Source organism: Strigops habroptila, chromosome 4, assembly GCF_004027225.2.
Source record: "Strigops habroptila isolate Jane chromosome 4, bStrHab1.2.pri, whole genome shotgun sequence".
Taxonomy (NCBI): domain Eukaryota; kingdom Metazoa; phylum Chordata; class Aves; order Psittaciformes; family Psittacidae; genus Strigops; species Strigops habroptila.
Genome location: NC_046358.1, coordinates 38,361,921 through 38,377,025, shown reverse-complemented (window position 1 = coordinate 38,377,025; position 15,105 = coordinate 38,361,921). Strand labels below are relative to the sequence as shown.

The 15,105-nt window shown below is 50.5% G+C and overlaps 1 protein-coding gene across 1 annotated transcript; it reads right to left on the bottom strand.

Moving 5' to 3' along the window:
- Positions 1–11,025: 11,025 nt before the first annotated feature.
- NFKBIA (NFKB inhibitor alpha) lies at positions 11,026–14,774 on the bottom strand. Its single transcript, XM_030483755.1, has 6 exons — positions 14,403–14,774; positions 13,913–14,021; positions 13,191–13,401; positions 12,611–12,699; positions 12,234–12,494; positions 11,026–11,764 (listed from the first exon to the last, which is right to left on the bottom strand). Exons 1-6 carry the CDS (start codon positions 14,672–14,674, stop codon positions 11,717–11,719), a joined length of 990 nt encoding a protein of 329 aa, XP_030339615.1. The 5' UTR covers positions 14,675–14,774; the 3' UTR covers positions 11,026–11,716.
- Between the last annotated feature and the right edge of the window lie 331 nt (positions 14,775–15,105).

The following is a 15,105-nucleotide window of genomic DNA, read 5'->3' as shown; positions in this document are numbered from 1 at the left end:
GGCTTGCTTGGAAAATATCCTGCAATTCACTGTGCCAGATGGTCCCGGAAAACAGCTCTGTGTGGCTCTCCACTCTGATATGTGGTAAACAAATCTCCAAGGAGCAGCTTGAAAGAGAGATGGGCTTTTTCAGTAGATACTGAAAAAGGATCTTTTTCAGTAGGGAAGGAGCATTGCAGCACCTGAGATGATAAGGAAACAGGGAGACCTGTCACTGCTTCATGCGTTTTACTCTCAGCAGTTGTCTTCTCTATTTCCTTTAAAAGAAAGAAAAGGGAAAGATGATTCATGTACCATTCCCCAGCTCAGCCTTGAAGCAGTGTTGGTGTGACTAAGGTCCTCGCTGCATCATTTATTTCTCCATCTGATGCTGAGAAGGTGGTAGCAGGGCAGGCTGTGATTAAGTGGAATTTCTCAATGTTGAAAGATGTTTGAGAATGGTCCCGGTGATTAATAAAATGACTTGAGGGGCCATAGGAAAATCTGATCCTATAGATTTCTTTCTGAAGAGTGCAAACCTTTTGAAAGTCCCGTGTGTGAAAGCTCAGAGAAGAGCATTTGCATAGAGTGCCTCTGCCAGCAGGGCTGAGCAAAGATGAAACCTGCCGCCCGGCACGGCCCCCGCCCAGCAAGAAATCCTCCTGAATTTCCAAGTAGCTCTGCTTACGGGAGTCCACAGCCTTTTACCTTGCCTTATTGCACATCACTGACGGAAGTCTGCTCATTTAGTAGAGTCTAAAGTACCCAAGGGAGGCCTGGTGCACAGGTGACAGCCCAAATCTTGGCTGTCCTAACAGACATCAAAGTGGGTACATTTGCAGCTGGAAGCACCAAGTGCTTTAACACTGTAGGTGCTGGTTTTACCAGTTCATATTGCTTGTGGCTCCACAGAGGAGGGGACTGGAGGCAGCTCTGCAAACACCTATTTAAAAGCAATCCCTGCCCTGGGGAGCTTAGAGCCCAGAGCAGGGGCAGAGATGCTGCAGGCCACAAGGCTGGCGTGGGCTGTGACTCCATGTCCTACAGCAGCATTTTGTGTCTGCTGGTTTGCAGCACGCTAAGGTGCATATGTAGACTGCCCAGGTGAGGAGCAACAGAGCCGCATGGGCTGTCCAGGCCTTGCCCAGTCACATACATGGTGAGCAGCAGAGATGGAGCCAGCCCCAGCCTTTGCCAGCCCATGCCACTGTTTGCCAGCCCATACCGCTGTTTGCCAGCCCATGCCACTTTAAAGCAGAAGGTGCTTTAAAGGAGAGGTGATGTTTAACTTTCTCGTTGCCTAGGTGCTGTTAAGAAGCAGGCTGAGCCCTCCTATGCTGCGGCGTAAACCACTTACTCTCTGTACCTCAGTTTTTCCCACTGGGGACTTACAGCGTTTGTACTACAAGTATTTTGAGATGCTAATTCCGCATTCGGCCAGGCTCGCTGCTGTTATTGCAATTCCTAATTTAAATTGCTAGCTGTTTGCTGGCAAAAACATTTCCTTCCCTCTCCCTCATTCCTTTGGTATTGATCAGCTTGGCTTCTCACACGAGAGGTTTTCTCCCGAGACATCTGCAGCCTCAGTTGGCAGATGCTGGAAGCACACAGCTCTCACAGAGGCCCCTCCTGGGGGCTCTCAAACTCTGCCAGCAGCGTATCTGACATTGCAGCTGAGATCTGTGTGGTGCTGTACAGGGACAGAGGGCCCAGCTGGTTGCTAGTTAGCAAAAGGGAGATGCTCTGCGTTTATGCAGGAGCAAGTTCACTACGTGTATGATTACAGCTGTGCAAGAAATAGTTTATCAGTCAGCAGGAGAGAGGCAGCGATGCAGCTGCCACACTATGTCAGAGAATAATCATCCTATCTGCAGCTTAATGCAGCTCATGCTTCATGCACACAGTTCAAATAATTTCCTCTTTCTTCTACATTTCTTGTAATGCCAAAAGCAGCTGTGCGTGTTGAGCTCTCACTGTTAAGAGCAGATCTTCAGTACATATTTTGATCATGTTTGAGTAGCAGCCAAAAAAAACCCAACTGATGCTGATGGATAAAGGAACTTATTTCCCAGCCAGCAGTCAGTCATTGTAGGAAGATCCATGTCAGTCATAAGTCCAAACCATGCAGCTCCCTTATCCCTGTGCTCAGGGGCTGAGGGTTGAGCAGGTTCCCTGCTGAGGCCTTGATGTCTTGCAGAGATTTGCATTTACCATCACTGCCTCTTTTTCTCACCACTGCTTCATAAAAAAACGGTAAAATGAAATCCCATGCAAAGCAGCTCAGTCACTGCACCAGCTTGCTCTTTCCTTTCTGAAGAGCTCCTGGAGGCTCAGTTCAGAGATGGTGAGCAGGTTGAAAGCACATGGTGCCTCTCTGCTTTAACCCTTTAAAGGGTGACATTTGCAGTGCTTACCCTCATTTTGAAGTTTGCTTTCTTCTCATTGTCATGACTGTTTACATCCGCTGCTGGTGAGTTATGCCCCGAACTCTGGATTCCCACACACCAGTGGCAGATTGATGAGGTTAAGTGGGACTGTGCTCTGCATGCTTCACTGATCTCACACATCTTGTTTTTGACTTCCTCCTGTGGTTTGCTGAAGTAGGTCCCCGACAGCTAACTGGATAGGGCTTGGGGTGCCAGGCACCAGCGTGCTGCAGGGCCAATGTTCTCCAGCTCCAACCACAGGCTCTAACACCAGGAGCATTTGAACCCGATGGCCAGCTCTGGACAGGGCTGAGCTGCCACCAGGAGCAAACAGCAACCACTTTGTGTGTATCACAGCACTGCTTTTCAGGCTAAGTGATGATGAAACATGATAGGAAAGTCTGCCCTACCATGAGGGCACACTCGCATTTCAGTTCACTCTTAAAAGCCCCTTTTGAGATGGGGCCAAGCAGTGCTGCATCCTTCTTCAGCTCTGTGCCGGAACAAGGTCCTATCCAGCCTGGGACAAAAGCTGTCTGTTTCCCTGCAGTGCCAGCAGGCAGACCTGGGAGAAGGGGCACTGAAGGACAGGATCAATTGTGCTGTGCCAGCCCTCTGCACAGCAGAGCATCTTCACCAACGCAGCATGGTGGGAGGCTTGCCACCGCCTAAAGGGAGGGTGCTTCCAAAGGATTTCTTTACTATACACAGAGACAGGACTCATGCTCTGAGGATTGAAGATTAAGGTGTTTCATGTGCCATTAAGCAAAATTATTAATAAGGCCACATGGAGCTGTCTTTATCCTGTGCTTACAATGAACATGCAGTTTTATTGACAGCCTTCAAGGGCCCAGCTGTAAACTCAGTGAAGTGGAATGGCTGAAGAGATAACATTTTTCCTATGATGATGTTGAGAAGCCATGTGTGGTGGTGTTTCATGACGAACGTGCTTACAATGCAAGGGACTTGCCTCCAGGAAGAGGACACACCAAGCTGCGTTTGCTTTATTGCTGAATGAAAGCATCTACATGGGAAATACCTAACACTCCCTGGGTCATGTGCATTGACTTCACGCCTTGGGTTGAATCAGTCTCCAGACATGGTCTAGGTCACGGGCAAAATCTTCAGCAGCAGGGCAATGGTTGGTGTCAGAATCATCGAATCATAGAATAGTTAGGGTTGGAAAGGACCTTAAGATCATCTAGTTCCAACCCCCCTGCCATGGGCAGGGACACCTCGCACTAAACCATGTCACCCAAGGCTCCGTCCAACCTGGCCTTGAACACTGCCAGGGATGGAGCATTCACAACTTCCTTGGGCAACCTGTTCCAGTGCCTCATCAGAAGCCATACATTTGCCATGGACTGATGTGCAACTCCAAAACTTTCGTCACAAGAGTGCTCTCAGGATCAATTTTGAAAATATCACCTCCTGCAAGCTGAGTTTACATGGTGTATTTAGAGCAGTCAAAAGATTGAGTCAATGGGTAAAGGCAACAGGATATATGCATGTGAGGGGGGTAGATGCTGGGATGGCGAAAGGCAGCTAAGCAGACCTGATGGAAGGCTGCTAGCTATAAGACTAACTGAAGATGTGCCCCTACACAAGCATGAGAAGTTTAATAGCTATTATATAGATGGCAATTGCATGCAAATTTGGGGGTTGGCTTTTCAGAGATGACACGGTAAGCCCCGGGTCGAAGGTATGCCCAGTTCACATGACTCAGGAGAAGAGTGGGAGAGGAAATTCTGCTGTGTCGCAACCGCAAAAGCTTAGGACTAAAATTTTTTTCAGGTGAGTGAGGAAACAAACACCTGAAGTTTCCAAGGAGTAAGAAAAAATGAAATAAATTTGTGTTTTCTGAGTCTACAGAAGTGATCTCTTTCAGCTGGAAAGTTCTCAGTACGATTTTTGTCGTACTTTTTTTTTAAATAATACATTGTTTCTAGCTGAAACAAAGGAGAGCAAAACATTTCGTTTGCTAAATGGAAGCAGTTGGCTGTTTTGAATTATTCCACTTGTCCTCAAATTCGAAGCAGAAAATTTGGAGATACTGGCACTCATTCTGAAGATGCTGTGGTGCGGCTGGGGTCACACCTTCTGCACACACAAGTCTGTGAGAAGTGCCTGGTCCTGCTTGTGGCACAGAGCTGCCACGTGCTCTACGGAGATGCTCTTCTCTAATTTTGTGCAGTGCATGGATGCAGCTTGGTCCTCTTGTCTTCTGCCCCTCAGCATGGCTGATTTTAGGAAGAGGCTTCCCAGAGCACCATACTTAGGAAGGCTTGGTCATGCCACTGTGTGCCTGGAACTGCTGATGGAAGGAAGCTAACTGCCAAGTAACCTGCATGGTTTCTCTTTCTCACTTTGCTCAGACTTCTCCAAAAAAGGAAATGAAGATTTATCAGTTCCTTACTCCACAAGTCCCTCGGATACAGAAGTGGCTTGCAGAGGGAAGTGAGTGATAGGATCACCTTGGGAATCAGCTGCGTGGAGAAGGGAAACTGGCAGAAGGCAGTCCTAGCCAGAAGTCCCAGCCTTTCCTGGACCTGCTCACATCCCTTTCCCTGGGACAGAGCCAGAGGGGAGGATGCTGTGGGGCATTAAGCTTAAGCATTTCTATATGAAAAGTGCTACTGCTGGGCTGTGAAGGGGATGAGGCCACCTCAGCAGTGGACCTGGGGGAGCTGTTGGACTGTGTCGGCTGCCAGTGGTGTCTCACCCAGCTTTCACACCCCAGTGGCACTGCTGACATTTTCCCTTCTGCCTTCTGGCCATTTTACAGTTGTTGAACATACCCTTATGCTGTTTGATCGCCTGTTTAAACTGACAGCAGGCAAAGCCTGCCAGCCCCCCACACCATGGCTGGTTAACCCCATTTTCACCTAATCATTTCAGTTTCTGCAAGTTTGAGCTCTGTACTGTGAGAGTGATTGTCAAGGCAGGAGACATGACAGTTCATGAACTTCCCCTCGCCTCGGTGGGGTGGTCCAGCAGCTTGGCACCATGTGTATCAGCCTGCAGCTGCTGGGGGTCAGGGCTGCAAAGATGGGACCATGGAGAGTCTGGGGCGGATGGACAGATGGAAAATGTTGGATGTTTTACTACAGCTCAGGAAATTTCACAAGCTGTTTGAGAGGAGGTGGAGGTCAAGTGTGCTTGGGGTGAGTGGATAGTGTGAATCCCCCTCCTTGGGAGGGTTTTGCTCAAGCAATGCTTGGCACAGCCTGGAGTAAGGAGCCTCCATGCAGCTTGGGGGAGGGCTTGCTTGTTTGTTTGCTGGGGCAAAATATCTCAGAGAAGCTGCTGCCAGAAATCAGATCTAAGTTTTTAGATTAAATCCAGAAATATCAACCTTGATGCACACTGGAATGGAAACCCATCCACTTAGGAAAATCTGAAAGAAGAGGGTAGTTTCGTTTCTGTGTGCTGCACAGGCTGGGCAGCCACTCTTACTGACTGACAGCCCTTAGCACACATGCAGAGCTTTGAGTGAGAAATGGCATGTCCTTTTCCCATGCAGAGAACCACCACACGGTTCTCCCACGCTGCATGAGGGAACACCATGGGCTCTCCTTTACCACTGCTTAGTCCTCCTCTGAGGGGCTGCATCTCACTTGACCTCTGGGCACTCCCCAATGCAAACAAGGAGAGCTGCTGAAGCGGAGCAACAGTGCTCACAGAGATCTCTCGCAGGGCCTTGGGAAACTCCCTCCTCCAAGCTACTGAAATCCAGGGCTAATAATTAACTGAGTTAAGTGTCACGCTGTAATTGCAGCTGTGTGCCCTTCACTAGGTGCATGCGTGTTAAAAATATTTGCGTTTTAAGGCTCTTTCTTGCAACACTTTGGACGCATTTGCTCTTGTTTTGCTTTCAGCTGGAGTGATGGAGACCTTCCCTTGGAAGATGGGCAGGAAAATGAATCTGAATTAGCTAAAACTGGGAATACGAAAAGAATTTAAATTAAAAGGGCGCATGCCTGTTCCTTCAGAGCAGGGGAGCCCCTAGGGCTGGCGGTGAGCAGGCAGGAGGCTGCACTCCCACCGCTGAAGAAGCAATGGAGCCTGGTGCCATAGCTCATGGCTGCTGTAAAGGGGTAAAACTGCAGAAAGGAGTGAGCGGGGAAAACCCCAGCTCTCTTCTGACAGGGACTGGAAAGTCCTGTTTGGAAAATTGGACAGGGAGACAGTTCTGGGAAAATCTGAACACTGGAGCAAAGGGAGGGAGGAAGGGCAGGAAAACCTCCAGGGTGTTCAGGGAGGTTTCAACCACTCCAAACTTTGGCTTCTTATATTGTGCCCTGATAAATGTGTCAGCGTTTTGGCCCTAATGTTAATGCTTCAGAGAGCCGCCTAAAGGGACATAGTGGCCTGAGGTGCCAGAGCTGTGACAGGCACTTACTTGGAGATGGGGAGAGGCTGTGCAGTGGGGATCCCAGCAGCATATGCTGCCCTGGCTGGTGCAAGGGAACAGGACTTTCCTGCTCCATCATCCCTTGGGATCCCACACAGCTCTCACTCTCCAGCAAAGCACAGGCACTGTGAGCATAGTAATGCTGGAAAAGCCCTTCCTCCAACCCCCCTGAAGTGAGGGTGGGCTTTCTTCCAGGGAGATGGTCCTCCCTGCCATCACTGCAGTCCATTCTGCAATACTTTTTTCTAGGAACACCAGATGCTCAATTATTTCCACAGCTCAGCTCCTGCAGAAAAATGCCCTGTGTTGGGCCCCTGTCCAGCCCAAAATCTGCCAACATTGAAGAGGTTTCCATTAAAATGAGCCACAAATTATACTTCTCCTCCTCCTTGGAGATCACAGTGTCTTTCCTCAGGTTTTGTTGCTGGTTCCATCTCTTCCTTTCCTTGCTCAACCATCTTGCTCATCCAAATCTGAACTGAGGCTGTGGGGCAAAGGCAGCAGTAGTGGGGCTGCCACTTTTGGGAATAGGTTAAGGGTCCTGGTGACCTCACTGCCTTCTGGTGCATCAAGCCCTGCTGGGGCAGGCAGGTGGATGTTGCCCACCAGCTGGATGCTGAGTGCATGGTTAGTAAACACTGTCCATTGGCCTGTCTGGCCCTGTAGTTCTTGGTGTGTAAAATGCTAAGTAGTCAATAGGAAGCCCCTTTCTAACCTCAGAAGACTGAAGGAGGAGGAGGAGAGCAGGAGTTAAGGCACCCAAGTTAGGACTGTGGCCCCTTATGATCTCCAAGCCCATCAGCAGACAGGCAGCTCCCAGGGCTGCCCATCCCATGTCTCTCTGCTGAGGGAGCTGAGGCACCCACCCATGCATCAGACAGCCCACACAGCCCAAGCTGCGTGTAGGAGCACGCTGTACCTTAACCTGAGAGCAGCAGAGCGAGCAGGTGGGCAGGGTGGTGAAAGGTCTTTGCTCACAACTGCAAAGGGCAGGCTGGTGCTGGAGCTAGTGGGAGGATGCAGCCACCCCATGCATGTCCCAAGGTGCAGGGTTGCCTTTTCTTTGCCCTTGCTTTTAACACTTTCCAAAGCTGCAGTGAATGGAAGAGAAGGGTTCCAAATTTACCGGCGAAAAATCAGGTCCTGGTCTCTGCTCTCTGCCATTGCTGCCCTGGAAGCCTGCATTTTATCTGTCACCACCATAAGGTTCTTGAGAAGTCCAGGGCTCATCCTGAGTGAGCTGAAGGGCAGGGACTGAAGGTGGCCTCTGGGTTGTGGCTGGGATGGGGAGCTTTGCAGGGAGCTGTAGTGCGAGGAGGAAGAGGAGGGTGTGGGAGGAAATGGGTAGTTCAGCTCTTTGTGTGCAATATAAGGAAGTATGGGAATATCCATGTGGGATTATCAAAGAGATTTACAAGAATGGGCAACAGAGAAAGGCTGGAAACAAAAATGCAGCCTCATGCTGTGTATTGTCATGATGGGTGAATGACTTCAGGGTGAGCTGGTGTTGCAGGAGAAGGGGGAGGAAGAAACTGAGGAAAGGTGCTCACCCTCGAAGGGAAAAAAGAGCAGGCAGAAGTGGACATAGGGACAGTAAGAACGGAGGACACATGCATGTCAGGAGCTGAGGAAAGGAAGGAGACTAATGGAGAGAGGGTCAGAGGCAGGAAAGTAAAACCGAACTTCAGAGGACCTTGATCTGCAGCAGCATGACTGCTCTTGAGCTTGCTGAGCCACCCAGGGCAGGTGACAAAGGTGCTGGGAGAGAATTTTGAACCCTGTGCCAGCACAGGGAAACACTGGTAGTAGGAGAAGTAAGCGCAAGCTGCTGTGCTCTGCTAATAGCAGCCCATGGCAGCTGAATGAGGGAAAAGTGATGCTGACAGAATAAATGCATAAGGAGTTCTTGCTCCAAGTCCTGCAAATGGGACCATGCAACATATCTGCCAAAGTGCCAAGAAGGCAGGTTATCACCAAAGCATGAGGGCAATCACCAAAACCACTCTCAGAAGATCTTTCTAAAGACATAGGTGTGGAAAAGCCCAAAGACAGGGTGGACATGCAGCAGTTAAGGGCACGCATTTGAAATTGGGCATGCAGGGGGTGGCCTACAGTGGACTATCTCGTTATGTCATCAAGTGAACAGGCAAAACCCTGCACTGCATATGCCCATGTTAGCAATGTACAAATACACAACATGCCCCAACCTATTTTGCTAACAAACACATATTCCCACACTGATCTCTGTCCTACTTGCTTTACCTATGGTTCCTCCGCATACGACACTTGGTTACTTTTGCATGACTGGCAGAGGCAAACAGTGGCATAACCAGCATGCGGTACCTGAGCAATGATTTGTTTAGCTGCAAAACTTCCTTGTACGGCAGAGCATTTGCTTAATTTATTAAGTCATTATAGCATCCTTGCAAGATTATAACAACAGCTTCCTGAGATACTATTTGTCTAAACGTTGCAATGGGCAGCAGGTAACCTGCTGCTGCCTCCCAAACTATTTGACCAAACTGGTACTACTGATAACTGCACTTTCCTCCCTCCTTCTGGCCTTCGAATAAAAAGTATTTGCATTCAGATGGTATCTATTTAAATATTTGCATGGTAGGTCCAGCCATGTACGTGAGCACTTCCAGGACACTGATATCAATAGGCGGTGAATGCCTCCGCAAGGCCGTGACAGCATTTCCAGCTTCTGTTTTGCAAGGGGGAAACTGAAGTGTAGCTTGTTAGAGGAACGTTGCCTTTTCTATTTCCAGCCGCGGCAACATTGTGTTTAGTCAAGAAAGGCTGAAAGTCCCTTGGTATTCTTTGCAGCAGGTGGTAATCCCCCCCAGTTCCCAATCCCAGCCCAGAGTTAATGGTCACTTGGAGCGCAGGATAAGTTCCCAAGAAGGAGAGGAAGTTTGCAGATTCTTACCCAGCCCCACACCTGGAAAACTTTGCAGGTTTGCAATGCAGGCATGGCCCTGTCTGCCAGAAGGAAGTTCCAATGCAGACACCTGGGCTTCGCTCGTGCAATGAGAGTGGAAGGGAAATAAAAATGACTCAGGATGACAATTTTATATAATCCCTTCCACAATGGCCTTTGGCTCCCATGCAAATTAGGAAGCACCCAGCCATCTGTGGTGCTCTTCCTCATACCAGAGACCCCTCCTTAGAGCAGGCCATGTGTCAGGAACCCCTTGGGAGAGCAGAGCAGAAAAGGGAATGGGTGTCCCTGTGCAACTTGGAACTCTGGCCTTCTCCAGTGGCCTGAGCTGGGCTGGGTGCCAGCAGCACTGAAGTGCTGTGGCCAGCACTCTTGGCAGAGCTTGGTCCTGCGTCAGCAGCTCTGCCATGGCCCATCCCCATCCAGGGGGTTACAGCAGAGAAGGAATGGGGCATGGTCACCCTTCACACAACCCATCCTTTGCATGGTCATATAATGGGTTAAAATCTGTGGCTACAATTAGTCCTGTGCTGCCGACAGATAATCAGGTGCAGGTGAGGATTTGAGCAAAATGATTCCGTCAGCTAGAATGCTGGAGGGAATCATGCAGGAGTAACTGAAGTGGGTTAAAACCACATCCTCCACTGCTCTGCATTGGACAGAGAGAGCTGTAACTCCTGCAGCAGGGAGGGTGGTGAGGCCCCATGCCTGAATTTCAGGGTGGAAGGCAGCAGCACGTGTTCCCGGGCGAGTGCTCCCTCTTCCTGCGGAAATCCCCTTTGGAAAATCCGAAGGTGTCCAAGTTCAAACCAGAGCTGGGCCAGGTGATAAACGAGAGGGCAAGCAGGGCTGCAAACTCCAGCCTCCCCCAGCAAGTCCCAGCAGGAGCTGCCGAGTATTGGAGCTGGAACAAAAGGTGTCACGAGGGCAGGTGGGTGCTGCCACAGCCAGCCTCAGAACCCCTCTGTAGCAGCAGAGACCTGGTGCTTGGCTGACAGAGGGGGAACCCCAGCCCCACGACCTGCCTGCCGACACCGGCACAGGAAACAACACCCACATCTTCCAAAATTAGCTGCAGCAGAAGGGCTGGGAGCTGCAAACTCTTAGATGTCTTCCTGCTGCTGAGGTAAACCACCTCAAACCTCTCAGCCTGTGACCCCATCGGTCTACGAGGAGTTAAATGTTTCTTAAAAAGCAAAGAAGGGGGATTCCCCTGTAGCTCAGGACGATGAGGTGGGCAATGAACCATTTCACAAACCAGGTACAGTAATCTTTTTTTAATAAATACATATCTCACAGGTACCAAAATAATTATAAACAAAAATGTACAGTATTTACGCAATGTACAATTGCTAAAAAGTGTAGCAATTATGACACACATGGTGTGAAACATACTGTTTCCAATGCCCACAGTTAACATTATTGCTACTTTTCCTAACAGCCAGGAGGTCAGCAGTCCCCTGGCTTGGCTCCTCCACCTGGGACATGATACTGGGAGCAGCCGAGGTTGGTCAGTAAGGCCAGGCAGAGTCACTAGCCCAACACAAGTTAACACACAGTCTCCAAGAAGATGGGGTGCTGGTACGTGCCTGCCTTGTCATGAGAGGATACGCATTCCTTGTGGTACTCGACGCCACTAGACAGCTTGCTGTAACTAGCAGGTTGGATGTGTAGTTGGTTACCTTCACAGGGTTGAGAAGATTGGCTGTGTGGCTCTTTATCACGTGGTATGAATAATCACAGATCTCTACTGGTGTTACACATCCCACTCCTGTATTTAAACACAGGCCAGAACCTGGAACTGTCCTGCCACAATTATGTGCTCCTTGCTCGGCAGTGTAGTACTTCGCTCCTGGTTTTTCCCTCTGCATTGTGACTTTCTTTTTAAATGAAAAGTCAATCCTTTTTCTATACATACGTACACAGTCACTTCCTTTCACAGAAGGCTCTGCTTTAAAATGTTAGCTGTCGTCCTCCAATAAGGCAGTCATCATACATAAGCTGCAAGAAAAAAACAAAAGGCTGTTAATGAAAAACTCTGACTGGGAGTATCGTATCCACTCTGGGCTAACTGCCAAATTCTGCATGCCCTGACTTCAGCAGCGTGTAAAATTTCTACACTGAAATGGTTACGTTTGCCATTTAACAGCACTAAGAACGTTAGCAAAACAAATACTAGGGAGGCAAAAACCATCCATTAGCTCGAATTTCATTTCACAGGTTCTGTAGGTGTCAGCAACAGAACAGTGTTGCATGAAGCAACATTCCTTCATGTTATTTTTCCCTTTTTATTCTTTTTCTATTCATATGCTTGATGGCTGATAGTGTAACCTTACTTTACGGGCAATTTATACCCATCTGTTATATACGTAAGAGATCACTGGAGCATGCCATCACAGCAGCACCAACAAGAAAACCTACAAAGGGTGGGATTCCCCCTGCTCCTGAAAAGGTGCAAATAGCTACTTACTTCATCCTCTGTTGATTCGGGCTCCGATTCACTGCTCTCCTCATCCTCACTTTCTGGCAACATCTGCAGGTCGGCCATGGTCAGCTGCTTCAACTGTTCCTGTATGCTGGAATTCTCTCTTCCCCATGTGAGCTGATACGGGGAGTACCCCTGGTAGGTCACTTTGTTCACGTCTGCCCCGTGTTTCACCAGAAGTGACACCAGGTCTGAATTCTGCAGGTCGACAGCCAAATGTAGTGCAGTTCTGCCATTGCATGGCTCCTGCGTAAAAATAACACAAGGTTTGGCATGTTAGGAGAGCCAGAGCCCACGACAGACCTGTTGATTCTAACGACTACACAGCCCAGCTCAGTAAATTCACTGTATACATTACATACCTGAGCATTTACATCTGCTCCCAAGGACAGCAAGTATTCAACAACAGCCAGGTATCCTTGAATAGATGCCAAATGGAGACATGTGTGTCCTGCAAAACACAAATGAAGGGAAAATTTGAGAAAGTTTAACCTAATGTCCTACCATTCAGTTAAAATCAAGGTGATAGGACAGGATGATATCTAAGTTTGCAATTCATCCATGGCAAAAGGGTGTTTTCCATAAGAGCCTTCCAGCTTCCAGTAAGTATGAATAACAGGGCTGTATTTTGGAAAGAGTTCTTAGAGGCTTTATTCCAGTGTTTGAGTGCAACTTATTGCAACCAAAAAAACTAGGGGCACTGCAGAACTACTTGCTAAAAATGCAAAATTCAAAGCCGTGAGAACCAATAACCAACAGTGAGGAGGCCTCTAAGTGACATCTTGAAGAAGTCAAGACACTGCTGTGAGCTTTGGGCTTCTCAACTCTCAATCGGGCATAATGATCCTCCTCCACCTCTCCAGAGGTCTTTGGGCTCTATGGGACATCAACCCTAACCTCAGCACAGCATACTGACATCAATGTACAGCAGTGTGCCTGTACCGTTGTAGTTGGCCGCCTGTAGGACAGCGAGGAGGTGGTGCGGCTGGCAGTACTGGGTGAGGACACTGACGCTCCTGAGGGAGCCCTGCTGGCAGGCGATGTGCAGAGGGGTGTTTCCTCGGAAGTCCCTGATTTCCAGGTTGCATCCAGCCTTCAGAAGGTGCTCAGCAATTTCAGGCTGGTCAGTGATCACTGCCAGGTGAAGAGGAGTCTGCAGGCAAAAGAGAAAATGCAGACCTGTAAGTTACACCCCAAACTTGGCAGCAAAATCTGGACAGACCCCTCAACTGCTTGGTGGTTTGTGCCCCCAGTTAAAATCACACCCCATGAACTCAGCTCCTTATGCTTCCCAACATACTGTAGAGTTGCCCTTTAGTCTGGAAGTTATGAACTTAGGGCTCTCTGGATACCCAACAGTCAATCCATATGGAAGGTATCATTAACATCCCAGTAAAGAGGGATGCAACCCATTGCATCACATTTGAAAAATGCGGGTGTTAAGTGCCACTCTCGGGGTAGAGGAAGTGTTGTAGTAACACTGGCTGGAGCCAGCTGGGGACTTTCCTGAATGCAGGCTTTGATTTAAGTAGGCTTTGATTTAATTGATTCCATCAATTAAAAAATAAAAGAGGAGTTGGGGGAACGGGGAGGGAAATTCCCCGGAGGGCTTTTGTGGGGTGGCAGGGGCTGATCTGTATCTGGGGCTGCGGAGGTGCAAGTACCTGGCTGAGGTTGTTCTGGAAGTTCAGGAAAGCACGGTCCCCGGCGGCCTGCCGGATCACCTCCAGGCTCAGGGCTTTTTCCTCGTGAATAATCGCCAAGTGGAGAAAACTGCAGGGGAGGAAATAATAAAAATCTAAACATCCCACGTCAAACCCCTCAAACCCCACGTTAAACCCCTCCAACGCCGAGGCGGGCCCGGCGCAGGGTCATGCGCGGGTGTCGCAAGCCGGGGCTTTCGGCGGCCGGGGCTTTCCGCGCCGCGGAGCCGCCTCTCCCTGGCGCCTCTCCAGGGACTTTCCGCCCTTCTCCTCCTCCCTTCACTCCCTCCCTTCCCTGCTCTTCCCTTCCCTTCCCTTCCCTTCCCTTCCCTCCCCGCCGCGGCCCGGCCGGCGCCTCCCCGCCAGCAGCACATCCTGTCCCGTTCCCACCGTGCCATGTCCCCGCCACGTCCGTGCTCCCCCACGCACACCTTCCCCGACCCCCACTTACGTGTCCCCATCCTCCGTCAGCTGCTGTGCCCAGGCGGGCGGTTCGCGGGGCTGCAGGCGTATGTCCTCCAGCTCCTTCACCAGCTGCCGGTACTCCTCCTCCTTCATGGAGTCCAAGCCGCTGTCGTGGCGATCGTCGAGCGGGAGCCCGCCCTGACGGTCTTTCTTTGGCTGCTCGTAGCCCTCCATAGCCGGCGGCTCGGCGAGGCGGCTGGCACTGATCATGGCGGCGGCTTGCTGCGAGTGAGCGGCGGCGGCGGCGGCGCTTCGCATATACACCGCGGACAGGGGATTTCTGCAGGGGAGGAGCCGCCGAGGACGGGAATTTCCAGCCACTCAAAGCCCGACCGACGGGTCTGGTCCTGCTCGGCGCCGCCGGCGCTGGCAGGGAGGGCGGATCGGCTCGGGCCAGCCCCTTCCCTCCCCTCCCGGGCCAGCGGATGGGAGGGAAGGGGTCGGCCCGGGAGGGGACTTGGCGTTTTTCCACATCAGGGGGAAGTACTCGCCTCCCCGGCGTCCCCGTCGGTACTTCCCTGCTGCGCTCCGGGCGGCTGCCCCTTGCCGGCTTTCCCGGGGGGCTTTCCCTGCCCTGCCCGGTCGTGGGGCTCCCGGTGCCCCCTCCCCGCCGGGGCTGCGGGGTCCCTTGCTCCCTGCGGAGTCCCTTGCTCGCTGCGGGGGTCCTTGCTCCCTGGGCACCACCATAC

Bases quoted from the DNA above. Each gene is read 5' to 3' on its own strand.
- NFKBIA (XM_030483755.1), bottom strand. From the start codon at position 14,674: ATGCGAAGCGCCGCCGCCGCCGCCGCTCACTCGCAGCAAGCCGCCGCC. The intron at 14,022-14,402 runs GTAAGTGGGGGT...CCTCCCCTGCAG, and splicing joins CTGACGGAGGATGGGGACAC to TTTTCTCCACTTGGCGATTA. The intron at 12,700-13,190 runs GTACAGGCACAC...TGTGTTTTGCAG, and splicing joins ACAGGCGGCCAACTACAACG to GACACACATGTCTCCATTTG.